The sequence below is a fragment of the Argopecten irradians genome, unplaced genomic scaffold, assembly GCF_041381155.1.
Source record: "Argopecten irradians isolate NY unplaced genomic scaffold, Ai_NY scaffold_0017, whole genome shotgun sequence".
Lineage (NCBI taxonomy): Eukaryota > Metazoa > Mollusca > Bivalvia > Pectinida > Pectinidae > Argopecten > Argopecten irradians.
The window spans coordinates 264108-283690 of record NW_027187484.1 but is presented as its reverse complement, the minus strand read 5'-3'; the positions used below and the strand labels follow the sequence as shown (position 1 = coordinate 283690).

Here is a 19583-nt window from a genome sequence, read left to right as displayed (position 1 = left end):
AGGCGTCAACCTTCTTGAAACATTTAAATATTCATGAGATTTTTAAATAGTCTTTAATACATTAACTCCCGCTTCTACTTTCGATGTAACAAGCCCCTGTGGTCTCGGTCATGTACTATATGATATAGCTGTATGCACGGAATCGCGCACGCGCTCCAAACAGTTTAGTAACGCGTGCTCGTCGTGCCGTTGTAATGTGTAATTTCTTCAGTAACAAAAGGAGCTACGCTGTATACATACGATAATAGATTGTTACATGTAGCTTCATTTGGTAAAAAAGTGGTGGCTGGGATCAGATGTTCATGCACACAGGTATGTGGTTTTGGAGATATTATTCTTTACATATTTATGTACATTTAATTTGTTGGTAGAGTCAAACCGTTAGGCATATTGGTCACTGTTTCGATATCCATAAATGTACAATGTTACACATACTTCATTCTGGGTTATATGGATATATATACAGATATGCTGTATGACAAGGAGTTACGATATTGGTAGCTAAATAATCAGTATTAATTCTAAAATGAGCATTAAAATGATGTGGATACACGGGAGTACCAGAGTCTATGGTGGCTACATATGTGGATGGGCGGGAGTACCAGAGTCTTGGTGGCTATATATGTGGATGGACGGGAGTACCAGAGTCTATGGTGGCTACATATGTGGATGGACGGGAGTACCAGAGTCTATGGTGGCTACATATGTGGATGGACGGGAGTACCAGAGTCTATGGTGGCTACATATGTGGATGGACGGGAGTACCAGAGTCTATGGTAGCTACATATGTGGATGGACGGGAGTGCCAGAGTCTATGGTGGCTACATATGTGGATGGACGGGAGTACCAGGGTCTATGGTGCCAAATGTGGATACACGGGAGTACCAGAGTCTATGGTGGCTACATATGTGGATGGACGGGAGTACCAGAGTATATGGTAGCTACATATGTGGATGGACGGGAGTACCAGAGTCTATGGTGGCTACATTTGTGGATGGACGGGAGTACCAGAGTCTATGGTGGCTACATATGTGGATGGCGGGAGAACCAGAGTCTATGGTGGCTACATATGTGGATGGACGGGAGTACCAGAGTCTATGGTGGCTACATATGTGGATGGACGGGAGTATCAGAGTCTTTGGTGGCTACATATGTGGATGGACGGGAGTATCAGAGTCTTTGGTGGCTACATATGTGGATGGACGGGAGTACCAGAGTCTATGGTGGCTACATATGTGGATGGACGGGAGTACCAGAGTCTATGGTGGCTACATATGTGGATGGACGGGAGTACCAGAGTCTATGGTGGCTACATATGTGGATGGACGGGAGTACCAGAGTCTATGGTGGCTACATATGTGGATGGACGGGAGTACCAGAGTCTATGGTGGCTACATTTGTGGATGGACGGGAGTACCAGAGTCTATGGTGGCTACATATGCGGATGGACGGGAGTACCAGAGTCTATGGTGGCTACATTTGTGGATGGACGGGAGTACCAGAGACTATGGTGGCTACATATGTGGATGGACGGGAGTACCAGAGTCTTTGGTGGCTACATATGTGGATGGACGGGAGTACCAAAGTCTATGGTGGCTACATTTGTGGATGGACGGGAGTACCAGAGTCTATGGTGGCTACATTTGTGGATGGACGGGAGTACCAGAGTCTATGGTGGCTACATATGTGGATGGACGGGAGTACCAGAGTCTATGGTGGCTACATATGTGGATGGACGGGAGTACCAGAGTCTATGGTGGCTACATAATGGTGTATGGATTAAATTGCTCCTTACACATTAAACCTTACGTAGACACCAACGACGTATCTCACTTATAAATCCTTGGCAGACACAAATGTTTGAGTTTTTGTGTTTGCTGAATTTTTTAACTTAAATATTTACTAAAGCCGTCCTCGGTGTTTATATCTTGAAATGTTGACCAACCTTTTGCTATCAGTTAGCGGCATGGTAACTCATATTGCAAGATTCGATCAGAAATGATATAAACCTTCCTATTGGATCAAGTGGAACTTTCCGTTGCAATCAGTAATCGATCATTTCTTTCAAAGAATTCCTCAAAGATGATTTTTACACAACAAAATTGATCGAAGTTCTGTTTAAAAGGTTGAACAATTCGTCTTCCTTAGATATATGTCTATATACAAATACAATTATTTAAACGACTTTATCCATTTTCATTTCACAGAATCATGCATTTTTGTAACAAAGTTATCCCTCATATACAAGACTATCCCGCATATACGGGAGTGTCCCCAACCTGTCTAATACTCTATGTTTCTCTATACCATGTACATTATAAAGAGATAGAATTAACTTTGATTTTTGGAGGCACGCGTACATTATAAAGAGATAGAATTAACTTTGATGTTTGAAGGCACGCGTAAGAGAAAAATAAATTGAATTGAATCAAATCACTGTAAATTACAAGATTCATGAAACTTTATTTAGTGTCGCATACACATGTATGTACAATCACAGGCGTTTGGCTCTATAGACATTTAACGCCTGTGGTACAATTGTAAAATGCTAACTTTAGCGCTGTGTAGCACTATATATAGCTATTTCCATGGCATGCAGTTGTATGCATAATTCGTTGAGTAAACCTAGCCCAAGTCATATTCATTAAAACATAAGCACACTGTAAACTTTTAGTGTTAACTTAATCCATTTTTGGTGTTTTTAAAGTGTAACTTAACACCAATATCGGTGTAAAAAAAACGGTAACACCGTTCCTGGTGTAAAGTTAATCCAAACAATGAAAAGTGTATTGTTTACCCAAATTTGGTGTAACTTCAATCCAAAGTTGGTGTAAGTGTGCAACGTTACACCAAAATGGTGTTACTTTACACCAAATTCTCACTTGAAAGTGTAACGTTACACCCCAGTGGTGTTACTTTACACCAAATTCTCACTTGAAAGTGTAACGTTACACCCCAGTGGTGTTACTTTACACCAACTTTTCACCTAAAAGGGTAACCTTACACCACATCGGTGTTACTTTACACCAGATCTCCTTTTGAAGTGTTACCTTACACCACAGTGGTGTTACTTTACACCAAAGTCTAATTTGAAAGGGTAACCTTACACCACAGCGGTGTTACTTTACACCAGATCTTCGTTTGAAGTGTTACCTTACACCACAGTGGTGTTACTTTACACCAAATTCTTACTTGAAAGGGTAACCTTACACCACAGCGGTGTTACTTTACACCAGAACTTCGTTTGAAGTGTTACCTTACACCACAGTGGTGTAACTTTACACCAAAGCGCAATATGAAAGGGTAACCTTACACCACAGTGGTGTTACTTTACACCAAATCCTAACTTGAAAGTGTAATCTTACACCGCAGTGGTGTTACTTTACACCAAAGTCTAATTTGAAAGGGTAACCTTACACCACAGTGGTGCTACTTAACACCAAATCATAACTTGAAAGGGTAACCTTACACCACAGCGGTGTTACTTTACACCAGATCTTCGTTTGAAGTGTTACCTTACACCACAGTGGTGTTACTTTACACCAAATTCTTACTTGAAAGGGTAACCTTACACCACAGCGGTGTTACTTTACACCAGAACTTCGTTTGAAGTGTTACCTTACACCACAGTGGTGTAACTTTACACCAAAGCGCAATATGAAAGGGTAACCTTACACCACAGTGGTGTTATGGTACTTACACCGCGTGTTACTTTACACCAATTGAAGTACTTACACCGGTTAACCCATTACTGAAGGTATTACCCGTGTTACTTTACACAGATCTTGTTTGAAGTGTTACCTACACCACAGTGGTGTTACTTACACAATTTACTGAAGGTACCTTACACCACAGCGGTGTTACTTTACACCAACTCGTTGAAGTGTTACCTACACCCGTGGTGTAACTTTACACCAAAGCGCAATATGAAAGGGTAACTACACCACAGTGGTGTTAGGGTAACCTTACACCTCAGCGGTGTTACTTTACACCAGATCATCGTTTGAAGAGTTACCTTACATCACAATGGTGTTACTTTACACCAAACCATCGCATGAAGTGATAAACATTACATCAAAAGCCTATATAGCTAAGGGACTTTATTTAGGGCATGCTCTGTACAAAATGGCGGCCAGCTCAAAGATTATTTGACAGAGAGGGGAATAACAATATCTAACAAAACTAAAGGGGCACTTTTAGAATTAACCGAAGTTGCCGACCAGTTAAATTTATCGCCTCTCGAGACCGACGATTACGAAGAAACATTTCGAAATAGGAGGACGATGGTTGTTGATGCCGGATGTTTTTACGATATCAAGTTGCAATTAAGTCGCAGCTACCCGATATCGGGTTTGGATATATTTTTGTGGATCTCAGTAGTGATTGTGGTTGGGGTCAAGACCGGATCAGGCATTATAAAGATGACAATGCATCAGCAATGACGTGTACCAAGTGTATACCTGAGAGACGACAGAACGGGGAGCCATTGCTGGATACTTATGGGAACTAAAGGCTTTATCAACTCTGGTGGTTGTACATGTGTTGCGTAAGTAATTAGAACCCTTTTTTAATGGTATCTACATGTACAATTTATCTCCCCGCATATAATATTAATGTACATGTTACGTACAACGTACAGTCAGTGGCCATAATAATTTAATTAAGTACGCAAGTAAATATTTTTCTGTATATTATTAGTAATTTTACATATTTTTAATTGTTATTCCTAAAGTAATTTTACATTCAATCGTAACAAGATTTTATGTACTGACTAAGGACATTTTTGCACCCTATATATATTATCTAAAATATATCCCGTGCCATATTTATCGATAAATCGATCCTAAGTGTAGACATGTAATTTTTATGACGCCATTTTACTATAGACAAAGAAGGAAATGGCGGCGTCATTAAAAGTTATTTTGATGTAATCGTTCACAATTCACACATATTGCAACGGAAGAACATGTACGTTATTTCAAAATAAGCTTTAGATAAGTAGTTTTTATGTTGTCAACTTTGAAGTTTTTATGGTTGCATAGAGGAGTTTTAAAAAATGTAGAATTACTAATAAAATATAGTATTTAGAATCGCTTGCGTACTGTATTATGGGCACTGACAAAGACAATAATTTAGGTTTTGATTTTTAATACATATACAGCGATGAAATGTACAATCATGAAAACCGTTGACTGTATACTATACAAACCCATTCTCATCTGTACATGTATTAGAATGTATAAAAGTATACATGTACTGTACACGTAAATGTTTCCATAATGAACAAATTAATCAAATGCAGGTAGATTGTACTATGACTCTCTAATGAATTTACATTTTTTTTTAAATCTACACAATCAATAAATAACAAGAATTTCGGAACCATATACACTTGACAAACAGGAATATACAATGTATTTCATAGCTAAAAGTTTGCAACGACATAATGATATAAATAGATTTATCTCTTTGTTGTTTCATAGTTATACGTATACACTGAATGGGAATTTATAGACTCTTTAATTTTAACATATAAATTATATAAAGTTAGTCCCTTAAATTTGTTTCATTAAATTAGTGATAAATTTTCAGAAGAACAAGATGCTTTGTGGTTTGTTTTGTATTTTTTTTCAGGGTGTAGATGGTGCTATAAACACAAGTGTACAGGAACCACCAATTTGGGAAGACGGTTACACCGATCTTGGATGAAGGTTACTCCAATGTGGGAAGAAGGTATGCACCGATTTGGGATGAACGTTACACCAATCTTAGATGAAGGTAACACCAATTTGGGAGGAAGGTTACACCGATATTGGATGACGGTTACACCAATTTAGGATGAAGGTTACACCGATCCTGGATGAAGGTTACACCAATTTGGGATGAAGGTTACACCAATTTGGGATGAAGGTTACACCAATTTGGGATGAAGGTTACACCTATTTTGGATGAAGGTTACACCAATTTGGGATGAAGGTTAAACCAATTTTGGATGAAAGTTACACCAAGTCGGGATGAGGTTACACCGATCCTGGATGAAGGTTACACCAATTGAGGATGAAGGTTACACCTATATTGGATGAAGGTTACACCAATTTTGGATGAAGGTTACACCAATTTGGGATGAGGTTACACCGATCGTGGATGAGGTTACACCTTTTTTGGATGAAGGCTACACCAATTTAGGAAAAAGGTTACACCTATTTTGGATGAAGGTTACACCTATCCTGGATTAAGTTTACACCAAAAAAGGTGGCACCACAGCTGCCTCCTTTTTTGGTGTAACGTTACACCAAATTTTTAGGATTAAGGTTACACCAAAAAAGGTGGCACCACAGCTGCCTCCTTTTTTGGTGTAACTTAACACCACTGGTGTAACTTTACACCAGTGGTGTAACCTAAAAATTTGGTGTAACGTTGCACCAAAAAAGGAGGCAGCTGTGGTGCCACCTTTTTTGGTGTAACTTAACACTCAAAAGTTTACAGTGCAAAAGAATAGAAATCAGAAAGTAACTTATGTGGACTCCACGAGCCCCATGTTTAATGATAATCTAAATAATCGTTTGTTTGAGTGATAGTTATCGACCGTTTGAATATATTTAGATATAGCCTAGTGCCCTCCATCCTCGATACTTCAGGGGTTACTAGCTTTTATTTTCGCGAATACATATTAAAATGACTGTGATTGTAACCCATGGAATATCGAGGATGTGTGTCCTTAAACAATTTAATTAGTTAGATTTGGATACATGTACGTCCTACACGTAAATATAAATCACAGGAATCTGAGAATCAGTTACAGATTATATAATCATGGACCCACCAGAGTGCCCTAAGACCATTTTTAGACGTTTTAGAGGTCTAGATAAAAAAACGATAAAAATTATACTCTACATGGTACTACCTCTAAAACGTCTAAAATGGTCTTGGGGCATTCTGGTGGGTCCATGATTATAAGATCTGTAACTAATTCTCAGATCCCTGTGATATAAATGTAAGTAGACTCATACGAGCGTGAAGTGGTGGGGTGATCACTGTTCAGTAGTCGGTATGTGCCCTTACACTATTATGCTGGTCACGTGACAGACAGGAATATCATTGGTTTCAATTCAAATCTCTGCCCATTTCTCAGAGATACTCTTGACCATACGCACGCATTTTGCATCGATCCGAGATATGGAGTCTTTCACCGCCCTTTTCATCGCCATGGAATTGATTTTCCACTGCGTAAGCAAGGCTTTTGTTCGCGGAAAGGTATGTAGCCTAAGTTTTTATTGTCTGAACAAGAAAATCATGGGATTAGCCACAAGTTCTTACAACTGATAAAGTTTCCTCCAATAACATGACATAGTTATATTTTATAGTAAAGACGAGAGTCCTGAAACTATATTAAGACGTTCATTAGGGATACGGGGCCATTGTAGGGGTCTAAATCTAGATCCATTCTAAGTTCAAAGTTGTCTTGTTGCTCTCTGATATTCAGTTTGCACTGATATGGACACAATAACAATGCTTTCTAGTATTATCATTATCAGCGCATAATGATAGTACGGTAATAGTCGCTAGCGTAGCAACGTCGGGTCATCATCATGACCCCACTTTTGGCGGGAACATATGAATAACTCGATTCCAATCATTTGTTCAATCGAATTCGTTGACAATGACGAGAGAGAAGAAATATGGGTATTTTATTGAGATATATGCAACTGTCGCGAGAATAAATAATATTTATTTGCGTGAAAAACTGTAATTATGAGGGTATAATGATAATGGAACCCGTGTAAATTTTGCGTAACCCGGCTTCGCCGGGGTTACATAATTTACACGTGCTCCATTATCATTATACCCTCATAACATCAACAAAATAAAAATCTGCTCTTTAAATAAACACGCGGACAAAGATTGAAAAAAAATTTGGAGTTGATAAAAATATCTTTCTGGGGTTCAAAATCCCAGAATTTCAGGTTACTCTAATGAGATGAATTGGTAGCATGTTTGGATGAAGGGTTACATCAAGTTATCAAATGATTCGGAAGTCTCCAATGAAGGCTTATTGTAATAATTGCTTTTAATGCTTTAGTGCATATGCATAATGACACTTATAAGTGCATGTGTACTAAACATTGAGGACTTGTGTATTTTCTGAATTTTTAGGCTTTTTGTCACCATAGTATCAATAGTTTCATCACTTTAACCTAGTCCGCTAAACCTGCCTACATGTATATCATTATAGGCCTTTTAAAAAGATTTGCCTAATATATAAATTAGGCAATTTAAAAAAAAGGCCTAATAATATACTGTAGGCAGGTTTAGCGGACTAACCTTAACCTTCATCGAAGGTCAAAACAGACGAATCATCTTTAAGTAATTTCCCTGTCATAATATAAGTACTGTTGGCTAGTACCTCTATAGACGCCACATTTCCCGAAAACGACGTGCGGTGAAAATGGTATCGGGTCGTTTCGGTCACGTTCCGGTATATTGTACGGTCGTTTCAGTATCTTTATGTAAAGATTAATACACACGGTTGATTTCCTTTAGATTTACAAACTGTTTTTCATTAAAGAGCTCCTCCTGAAATTACTACATGTTACTATGGGTAGTAAACGAATCCCATTCATAAAATTACACTTTTCTTAGATCGGACTACAAATTAAGGGTGATAACTCGCACAGGATTTTTGTCTCTTCCATATATGGTAAAAAATATAATTCAGTCGACCAGCTGGTAATCCTCACTATATTGCCCCGAAACGTTATATTTAGCGTCACGGTACGTAAAACTTTTCACTCCCTCACTATAAAAATAAGGACAACTTTTGAATTCCAAATTTTCGACTTTCTACTACAATAAAATCCCCTTTCCTCAACTCAGATGATAATGTCAAACCACTACCGTTTTCTTCTTTTAAACGATATCTATTTAGTCTTTAATTTCCCAAGGCTATTTCTACAGTCTACCATGTTATAAATACAATGTAAAAATGTACTCAGTCATAAGACACCAGTGTAGTTCTCCCAGAGATGACATTTACGGTATAAATTTGTCACTAGACTGTACTTGTGTTTTGATTGTATAATTGTAGCAACATTTGTGAAAATGCTAACCATTTCTTTCTTGAATGTCAGAATGATACTACTGTCCATGCTGATATGGTCCAAGTGTTTAATGACCTAAACATAGAAGTAAATTATATTTGTTACTTTATGGAAATGAAAACTTGACTTTGGAAATAAATTGTTATTTATTTGAATTTTTGCAGTCATTTATAAAGCCCAGTAGAATTTTTTAACCATAATAATTGTATATCTTGTAATTATGTAAATAATATGTTAAATTCAACTTATTCAATGTACTTACAGTGTACATTGTATACATGTACATTTTTATGCCATCACTTGTATTTAATGCTGATTGAAGAAGGCTTCATAAGTTAAAATAACTTGTGCCTTAATCCATTTTTTTACTTATCTTAAGACAATAAACTACAGTGTATATGAATGTAAGCTAACATTTACCCTTAGTGCACTAGTAGTGCACAACATTTAAACTACAGGTAAACTAGTAGTGCACTAAACCTAGATAGGTGATTAACACACAAAAAACATACAGGTAATGGTCATCTACCTGTGATTCTCACCTTTGAATTTCTGGTAGTTACATGTAGTCTAGAGTCTAGATTGTATTTGGTTAATTGCTCAGGACAAAACCAGCGAGTGAGTTGATAATTACCTCTATTAAGAAGCTACCTACTGTTATCATAGATACTGCCGACTCTATCTGTGAAATGAATGATTATGTCTAGGGAAAGTTAACTAAAACCAATTTAATTAATTAAATATATAAATGAATAATTAAGTCGTATTTCAACAAAATGAAAACAAATTTAATTAATAAAATAAATAAATAAATGATTAAGTCGCATTTTCAAACTTTTCATTTTGTTTATATTGTGATAAAGTTTTATTATCAGTATTATTTCATTAATTTAGCTTTAATACATTTATTTAGCAAATGTTTGGTACATGCAACATGTACATCATTAAATACTTTCTAGGCCACATTGGTATCAATACTCTAAGTAACAACTTGAGAGTGATCTCCCTTTGCCTATAAAATCCACCATTACTATTCTGTCATTGCGTACTATCAATGATACTTGAGATATCTTTAATTGAATAAGAGATATAAATGTATTTGAATTAGAGATATTTCTATTTAAAAATCATGATGTGTCTAATTAAACACTTTAAAAATTATTAAAAAAACAGATACATTTTTTGTATCTCTAATTTCAATTAAAGATATCTCTAATTTTTGTAGCAATACAGATATTCTTATTTTAAATACAGGTATCTCTATTTGAATTCATGATATTTCTTTTTGACACGAAATAAAAAATTGTATTTAAACATCAAATTGGAAAAACTCTTGATTTTCCCTTTTGTGAACTTTATGTGACGGCACCCGTCACAATTAGATCTTTTTATTGTTATTCTTTTAAATTCTTCTTCTTATTTTTCTGGTTCTTCTTTTTTCGTCGCGACTTTTCTCAAAAACTATATGTCAGATCACTTACAAGGTTATTTCTAGTGACCTGCAGATGTGTCGACTGGTTTCATTTTTTCTGACCAGAATCCAAGATGGCCACCACAGCCTTTCATTGTTCAGATTTGAACTGCTTATAGATATTTAACCACTTGTCCAATTTGCCTGGAATCGGTTTCAATATGTAGTTTAAATCAGATTCTAAATTTAAAAGTGAAAAATACCATAATTACATAAAAAGAAATATTACTTCCTTGTTCTTGGAGTTCAGCTGGGAACCATTTTAGGTCCACTTTTATTTTTGTTGTATTTTTTCTGATATAAATGATATTGTTTTCCAACGATATAACACTATATCTATTTCTGCAAAATAAAATGTGTTTATCGGTAAAACAATTTCACATCATCATTCAGGGCACAGGGACCTGGCACGAAAATTTTTAACCAATAGTATACATATATATATATTATAGTATCAAGGGTATGAACTCGACGGTCGAGAAAAACGGACCTATTTTAATAAATGGGTTCTATACAACATTGACGGATATCCGACCTTAAAGAGAAATAATTTATCTTTCCATTGAGTGCTTGATGAACAAACTTGGCCAAGTATTGACGAAGCTATGGAGTGAAGAATCGGGAAATTTACGAAAAATATGCTAGGTAGACATTTCCCTGTCCGGTCGAAATGTCCTTTCGGCTCTAATGGGTACCTCAAAAACCAAGCCAAAATCACAAAATCTACGCTTGTGGTGGTAAACAATACCCATAACCGTGTTCATCCACAATCTCCTTTGGAGGTGTCATGACCCGTCCTTTGGAGAAACTCCATTTAAACATCGTGTAGCTCACTTACTTTAACCGTCACCGCCATGTTCATTTTTCTCTCGGAACGCTTCTCGACTTTACATATATTGACTACATTATGCAAATTATGTTATGTTGTGCTTGTCGGTAAACTCGAGAAGCGTTCCGAAGAACAAATGAACATGGCGGTGACGGTTAAAGTAAGTGAGCTACACGATGTTTAAATGGAGTTTCTACAAAGTACGGGTCATGACACCTCCAAAGGAGATTGTGGATGAACACGGTTATGGGTATTGTTTACCACCACAAGCGTAGATTTTGTGATTTTGGCTTGGTTTTTGAGGTACCCATTAGAGCCGAGACGACATTTCGACCGGACAGGGAAATGTCTACCTAGCATATTTTTCGTAAATTTCCCAATTCATCAAGCCATAGCTTCGTCAATACTTGGCCAATTTTGTTCATCAAGCACTCAATGGAAAGATAAATTATTTCTCTTTAAGGTAAGATATCCGTCAATGTTGTAAAGAACCCAGTTATTAAAATAATCACGGTTTTAGAAAAATAGGTCCGTTTTTCTCGACCGCCGAGTTCATACCCTTGATACTATAATATATATATGTATACTATTGGTTAAAAATTTTCGTGCCAGGTCCCTGTGATTCAGGGGAGGTCACTCTTACTTGTCAAATTAGGCTCTGTGGAGATTTGAGGAACTTTTTGTGACAGCACCCGTCACCATTAGATCTTGTTGTTTTGTGTTTCAATATTAATCTTCGCATTGATCATGTGAAAATGAGTCATTATCAAAAATGTTCCAAATCCATAATAAAGAAAACTGAAAAACTCGCCTTCATAAATGGATAATTTTAATTCAGAAACTTAGAGAAAGATCATGGAAGATATAAAAAACAACATTGGTAATTATTGATAAGCTCCCAATTATGACAGAAACATATATTATATTTAGATCACATGTCAAGGTCAAATGTCCATAGTGTTACCATACTTAAATACCATAATGTCCTGTTTTAAAGTCTATTAATGTAATTAATAACTGTTCAATTCATTTTAAACTAATTAGTCAAAGTAATAGCTCATGATAAATTATATTACTTTAATATGCATACTCCGTAATCAGTTGACAAATAATAAATCTCAGCAGTCAACATACTTGTACTTTTATAGCATACAGGTACCTATTATATAAAATGATTCTAAAACATAATTCTTTTGAGACAAAGATTTTATTTTGGTCTTTCAATAATTTGAATTTTTTTTTTTTACAAATTCCAAGATGGCCACCACAGTCACCATCTTGAAAACACATTTTGAACTTCTCAAGTTCTACCAGTGCAATTTAGCTGAAACTTGCATGAAGTGATCCTGACATAGTCCCAACCAAGTGTTCTTATTTTTCGGGTCAATCCAAATCCCAAGATGGCTGGCACAGCCACAGCCGCCATCTTGAGAACAGATTTTGAACTTTTTCAAGTTAAACCAGTGCAATTTGGCTGAAACTTGCCTGAATTGATCCTGATATGATCTTGACAAAGTGTTGTTAAATCTCTGGTTGATCCCAAATTGAAGATGGCACCATGACTTTTGCCAATTTGAAGTCAATTGACTGTTAAGGCCCTTGGGCCTCTTGTGTTTGTTATCATCTTGAACTTATTATTTTGCAATATTTTTGTCCTTGTAACACTATGGACATTGATTGTAAACCGCTGAGAAAGGTAACACAACAGACATTTGTCCATGGTGTTAACCGATTAAAAAGTTTTGAATGGTTCGCATTATCTTGATTATCATAATGACATTCATTAGAGATTAAAAATGGACTATGATTTCAAAGAGTTTGAAATATATCTAATGTTACAAAAGGAGTAAAAAATCAGTATTTCTTTGTCCTTGTCTGTGGTGTTACTATGTTTGTCCATACTGTTACCAAGACTAAATATGGTGGTACTGTTGCCGATTGTATTTGTGATTCGTTATTTTGAAATGTATTTTATCTATGAAGATATATACATCAAATATTATAACAATTAAATGAAAATGTGTGTTAAATTTCTTCTGTGTGACTCTTTTATTTCTGTGGTATTACCAAAATTTGTCAGTGGTGTTACTATTTTATCACTATTTGGTAACACCAAGGACAGTAACACCACAGAAGTTTTCTTCAATTTTAAAGATTTTCATTTCTACTCTTCATCATAGTACAAACTGTAACATCTCAATTTGAACTAACTAGTAGTTCCTTTAAATACAACATATCGTTGCATGTGTATCCGAGACAAGCTAATTATTTGGAATGACGCACATGTATCAAGTTCCGTGCTTTATATAGGTGGTTGGTCAATGAAGGTATCTAAGCAGAGCGAAAAGAAAAATGGCTGCCAATTCCTTGGATACGACACTGTCATAACTGGGGAATGTCTCAGAAGCAATTTTTGAAAAAAAAAAAGAATTCATTGTTTTTCTTAAATTTCAAATGCATGCTTTTTAATTTGCAATGTCAGGTTTAAGTATGAATTTGGGTAATTTCTCTGGTGATAAGCCCATTTCCTGTGATTGACCTACTTTGAATTAAAAAAAAAAACTTCAACATAATTGTTATTTTCAAAACAAAATGCATTAAAAGTTAGTTTCTTGGTAAAGTCAGTTTTAAGCCTCATACATAAACCTTTTCCTATTAAAATATTTCTAAAAAGACCATATAATAATATAGAGAAGACAGCAATTTGGAACTTTTCTGAGAATGACTCAAATACAGATGTCTTAAATTCAAATTGAGATACCTGTATTTCAAATATTCTCTAACTCAATTGAAGATATCTATATTTTGATTTTTATTTAAATTCTATTTTCAATTGGACAAGGATTTGAAAGAGATAACCCTTTATTAGCTCACCTGGTCCGAAGGACCGAGGTGAGCTTATGGGATACCGCAGCGTCCGGCGTCCGTCGTCTGTCGTCCGTCGTCCGTCGTCCGTCAACAATCAACTTCTTCTCCATAACTGCTGGTCGGATTTCAACAAAATTTGACTGGTAGCATCCTCATGGGCTACTAACTGAAAATTGTACAAATGATGGGGCTGACCCCCCAGGGGGCTGAGGGGCGGGGCCAAAAGGGGTCAATTTGGCTATTTCCATATAAACGACTTCTTCTCTGAAACCAAGCATGGGATAGCACCCATAATGCAATGGTAGCATCCTTATAGGGTGGGGATTCAAAATTGTACAAATGATGGGGCTGACCCCCCGGGGGCCTGAGGGGCGGGGTCAAAAGGGGTCAATTTGGCTATTTCCATATAAACGACTTCTTCTCTGAAACCAAGCATGGGATAGCATAAACGACTTCTTCTCTGAAACCAAGCATGGGATAGCACCCATAATGCAATGGTAGCATCCTTATAGGGTGGGAATTCAAAATTGTACAAATGATGGGGCTGACCTCCCGGGGGCCTGAGGGGTGGGGTCAAAAGGGGTCAATTTGGCTATTTCCATATAAACGACTTCTTCTCTGAAACCAAGCATGGGATAGCACCCATAATGCAATGGTAGCATCCTTATAGGGTGGGAATTCAAAATTGTACAAATGATGGGGCTGACCCCCCGGGGGCCTGAGGGGCGGGGTCAAAAGGGGTCAATTTGGCTATTTCCATATAAACGACTTCTTCTCTGAAACCAAGCATGAGATAGCACTCATAATGCAATGGTAGTATCGTTATAGGGTGGGGATTAAACATTGTACAAATGATAGGGCTGACCCCCCGGGGGCCTGAGGGGCGGGGTCAATTTGGCTATTTCCATATAAACGACTTCTTCTCTGAAACCAAGCATGAGACAGCATTCATAATGCAATTGTAGCATCGTTATAGGGTGGGGATTTAAAATTGTACAAATGATAGGGCTGACCCCCCGGGGGCCTGAGGGGCGGGGTCAATTTGGCTATTTCCATATAAACGACTTCTTCTCTGAAACCAAGCATGAGACAGCACTCATAATGCAATGGTAGCATCGTTATAGGGTGGGGATTTAAAATTGTACAAATGATGGGGCTGACCCCCGGGGGGCCTGAAGGGTGGGGTCAAAAGGGGTCAATTTGGCTATTTCCATATAAATGACTTCTTCTCTGCAGCTAAGCATGGGATAGCACCCATAATGCAATGGTAGCATCCTTATAGGGTGGGTATTCCAAATTGTGCAAATGATAGGACTGACCCCCGGGGCCTTAGACGGCAATAGATGCGGGGTCAAAAAGGTCAATTAGGCTACTATTTTCATATAAATTACTTTGTCTCTGAACCTATGTATTGGATAGCATATTTGTATGGTATCAATAGCATCATTGTATGGATGTGATTCAAAATTAAACTTTGGGAGTCAATTTTGCTAATTTTTCTAATTGTCAGAGTCTTTGTGATAATTACTATAAAAAAAACCAGGTGAGCGATACAGGCCCTCTGGGCCTCTTGTTTAAAATAGGGATATCTTTATTTAAATAGAGATTTCCTTAATTAAATAGAGATATTTAAATATTGATGCATATAATCGTATAACAAGGGTATCAGTCTATGTCATCAATCAGCTTTGTATGTGACGCAAAGTGTACCATTTTTTTATCACTTCGCCAGAGATTGTGCCATATTGATCATCTTTAGCGGTCATAAATGTCAGACCACAAGCGTTTGGCTCTCTAAAGTATATAGTTTTGTCATTTTATATATATGTATACTGTATTACATACCATATATACACACACATGGTTATCTTGGAGAAAAATGAAAATAACAAGTCGGTGTCTGTACTGTTGATCCAGGTATAAGAGAAAACTACCATTTCATATATGGAAAGGAAGAATTATATGACTCTTTCATCTGTGTATTAGCCTGAGATACTCTAGCCCTGACACCAGACTTAGCCTTTATGACACTGTTTGGTAACGGGCCAGGTCATCTCCGATTCAGACTGCTTACAAAATATTACCACCAAGAGCCGCCACTTACCTTGGTCTTTGAAATGAATAATTTATCTACTCATAGCCATCCATTTTATAACACATGCACATTCTTTTGTGTCAACACAGTCAAGTTTCTTGTTGTCGTCGCCATTTTTCTTAAAGTATGCAAATCGCCTTTAATCTTGACGAATTACTATATTTGGGTAGATATAAATTATTCGTTTGTTGAATAGACTAAGGTTATAGTGGTGCTTCTCGGTGGTCAGTCTGAATCGGAGATGACCTGGCCCGATACCAAACAGTGTCGGCTTATTCCATGTTTTGATATAGCAGTGCGCTCTGGCCCTAAACCAGACATCTATCTGTCATAATGTCTAAGTCTGGTGTCAGGGCCAGAGTATTTCGAGCTACTGTGTATAGTATGTGAATGATAGTGATATTCTACCCTCTGGATCACAAAATATAATTCATGATAATTAATGTAAACATTTAAAATATGACCCTAAGGTAGATTATCCCCAACTTCTCTATTCACTTAGTCTTATTTTACTGATATCAATTAATCTTATCCACATGACATACCTGATCAATTCGTTCGACCAGATTCTTACTTAAATAATTGCAGAATATTGTGTGTTGTTTATTTGTTTACTGAACTTCTGTTGCTCTTGTTCTTGTAGGCTGTGTCCTTCCGTGGCCTGAGCCTGGTGAGCCGAGCAGCAACGTCGCTTGCTGTTGCGGTTAGCCAACGTCTGTCTCTGTCGGAGGCCGTGGTAAGATGTTACATTTTAACGCTAAGTGTAGAATACGATATTCTCTACTGTGAAAAAAGTTCTCTGTTAACAGTAATATTTTAGCTCGTAAGACTTCTAGACAGATAATGGTGTCATCTTAAAGCATACATCATGTATCATGTGGTCAGGCTGGGTACACATACGTACATTAACATATATAGTTTTCTCTGTGCAATTAGAACTCCAATTTCAGACCAATACGATTAAAATACATATCCTTATTACATGTATCACTCCATTCGATAAGGATCTGACAACATCCCATTAGGGGTCACGTTCTGGTAACCATTCAAATTGTCCAGTCAAATTGCTGCTTCCAGAATCTGGGAAGTGAATTTTCTCTATTGCTATGTAACGGAGTGATTATAAGGATCTGTATTTTAATTAGATTTATTTGACACCAATCTGATATTACTGTAAAGTAGACAATCAGTTGGATTCATGTTTAAAACATAACAAAATTTTCATGTTTGGAGAATTTATTTTGAGTCGTGGTTTTCTTATATATAAAAAATATCACCAATCGAGGTACAATAGAAATGATACCTTTTCATATACAGTGTACTGTAGGGCTACATGAAGAATAGGGATATTCTAAACTCGGGATCACAAAATATCTGTATTGTTATACAATGGGATATGCAAATAAATAAAAATAATTTGTTTTGCCTTCCCTATCCTTCATGTCTACATATTCAAATAGTGATATCAGTAACCATGTGCACATAAACATATCTGATCATTGCTTAGGCCAGATTCTCACTTGAATATCTACCAAATATTGTGTATTATGCCACCTTTATTTGTTTACTGAAATGCAGGTTGTGTACTTCACCGCTTCGTTTGACTGCAGAGGAGAGGATAGCCCTAGCCTTGCAGACGATGAGCCAGCTACACCACCCACTCCAGCCCCTGTGTCCGTCCGTAGGTCTGGCCGTGTGAGGAGGGCACCAGCCTGGCACAAGGATTACGTAATGTGATGTACTGTAATATCCTTGTTAAGTCCATGGACTGATGTTGCTTGAGGATGTGGTAACCCCTCAATAATCGTCCCAACCCCAATCCCTCGCCCAAAAAAATGTACACTCTTTGACACATGCAGTGATACAACTATGAGGTTGTTTGAGGTAAACATTATCTGTAAGGGTTTGGAGTGATTATCCAGAAACTTGAAACTTGACATGCATACTCGTGGGAGTGTGCATAAAGGGTTTATGAGATAGGAATTCCAAGATGGCTGCCAGGGTCCACTTTCTGGTATAAATTGGTAAATGGGTTTTAAAGGGATGCCGAACAGCATGACCATATTTTCGGATAGATCGGCCGCCAATGTGATATACGGAGGCCTCTGATTGGTTGTAATTTATACATGTACGTTGCTGAAAAAAGACAAAAAATTGGTACTTAAGGTTTTGAGGGACAATGAACACATGCAGTAATACAACTGTGGTGTTATTTAAGGTACATACATTGTGTATGCAATGGTTCCCAGTACAACTTGTGTTCAATGCTAAAATTTTGACTCAACTGAAGTGTACAGAAAGTAGTCAATAGGTTTTTTTTTTTTTTTGTCCCTCTCCCTAACAATACTCACATTACCCTGCCCTAGCACAAACACAGCACATATTTATCTTCAACATTCTAACAACTACTTTGTGTACACTCACAGTTGACGTGTTCAAAAACAGTGTAAAGAATTGATTCGATTAGTTTTTTATGTCTTATTAACAGCCAGGGTCATTTATGTACATGCCAGGGTCAAAGGTGGAAAGAAATCGCTGACCAGAGGTCAGAACCTGGCAACTACCCCAAAATTGAATGGAACCTAATTAATGGTCATCGGCCAATCTCGGCACCAGTAACATGGGAAAGATATAAATAAAAAGTTTTTCAAAATGGTGACTTTTGCGCCCATCCTTGAAATTCAAAATGTGTTTTTAAGTACACTTGGTTGGGACCATGTCAGGATTATTTCAGACATATTTTAGCTTAATTGTATTGATAGAACTTGAGAAGAAGTTTCAAAGTTTGCTACTAAAATGGTGGTCATTTAAAATACAATGAATGTTTCATTTGCCCTTCCAACCCCCTGCCTCGCCCCACCCCCCCCCACCCCACTTAAGGTATTGTGATATCCTTAAATAATTATATACCCCACCCCGCCTCGCCCCGCCCCCCCCGACCCCGCCCCATTTAAGGAAATGTGATTTCCTTAAATATTATATTCCCCGCCCCACCCTGCCCCGCCCCATTTAAGGAAATGTGATATCCTTAGATAATTACCGGCATTCCCCGCCCCACCCTGCCCCGCCCCATTTAAGGAAATGTGATATCCTTAGATAATTACCGGCATTCCCCGCCCCACCCTGCCCCGCCCCATTTAAGGAAATGTGATATCCTTAGATAATTCCCCGCATTCCCCGCCCCACCCTGCTCCGCCCCATTTAAGGAAATGTGATATCCTT

The 19583-nt window shown here is 37.2% G+C and overlaps 1 protein-coding gene across 1 annotated transcript; it reads left to right on the top strand.

Moving 5' to 3' along the window:
- The first annotated feature begins 281 nt into the window (after positions 1 to 281).
- On the top strand, positions 282 to 18693 carry LOC138311317 (uncharacterized). The gene is made up of 4 exons (XM_069252747.1): positions 282 to 312; positions 7133 to 7254; positions 17005 to 17097; positions 17940 to 18693. Exons 1-4 carry the CDS (start codon positions 297 to 299, stop codon positions 18096 to 18098), a joined length of 390 nt encoding a protein of 129 aa, XP_069108848.1. The 5' UTR covers positions 282 to 296; the 3' UTR covers positions 18099 to 18693.
- The last annotated feature ends 890 nt before the right edge of the window (positions 18694 to 19583 follow it).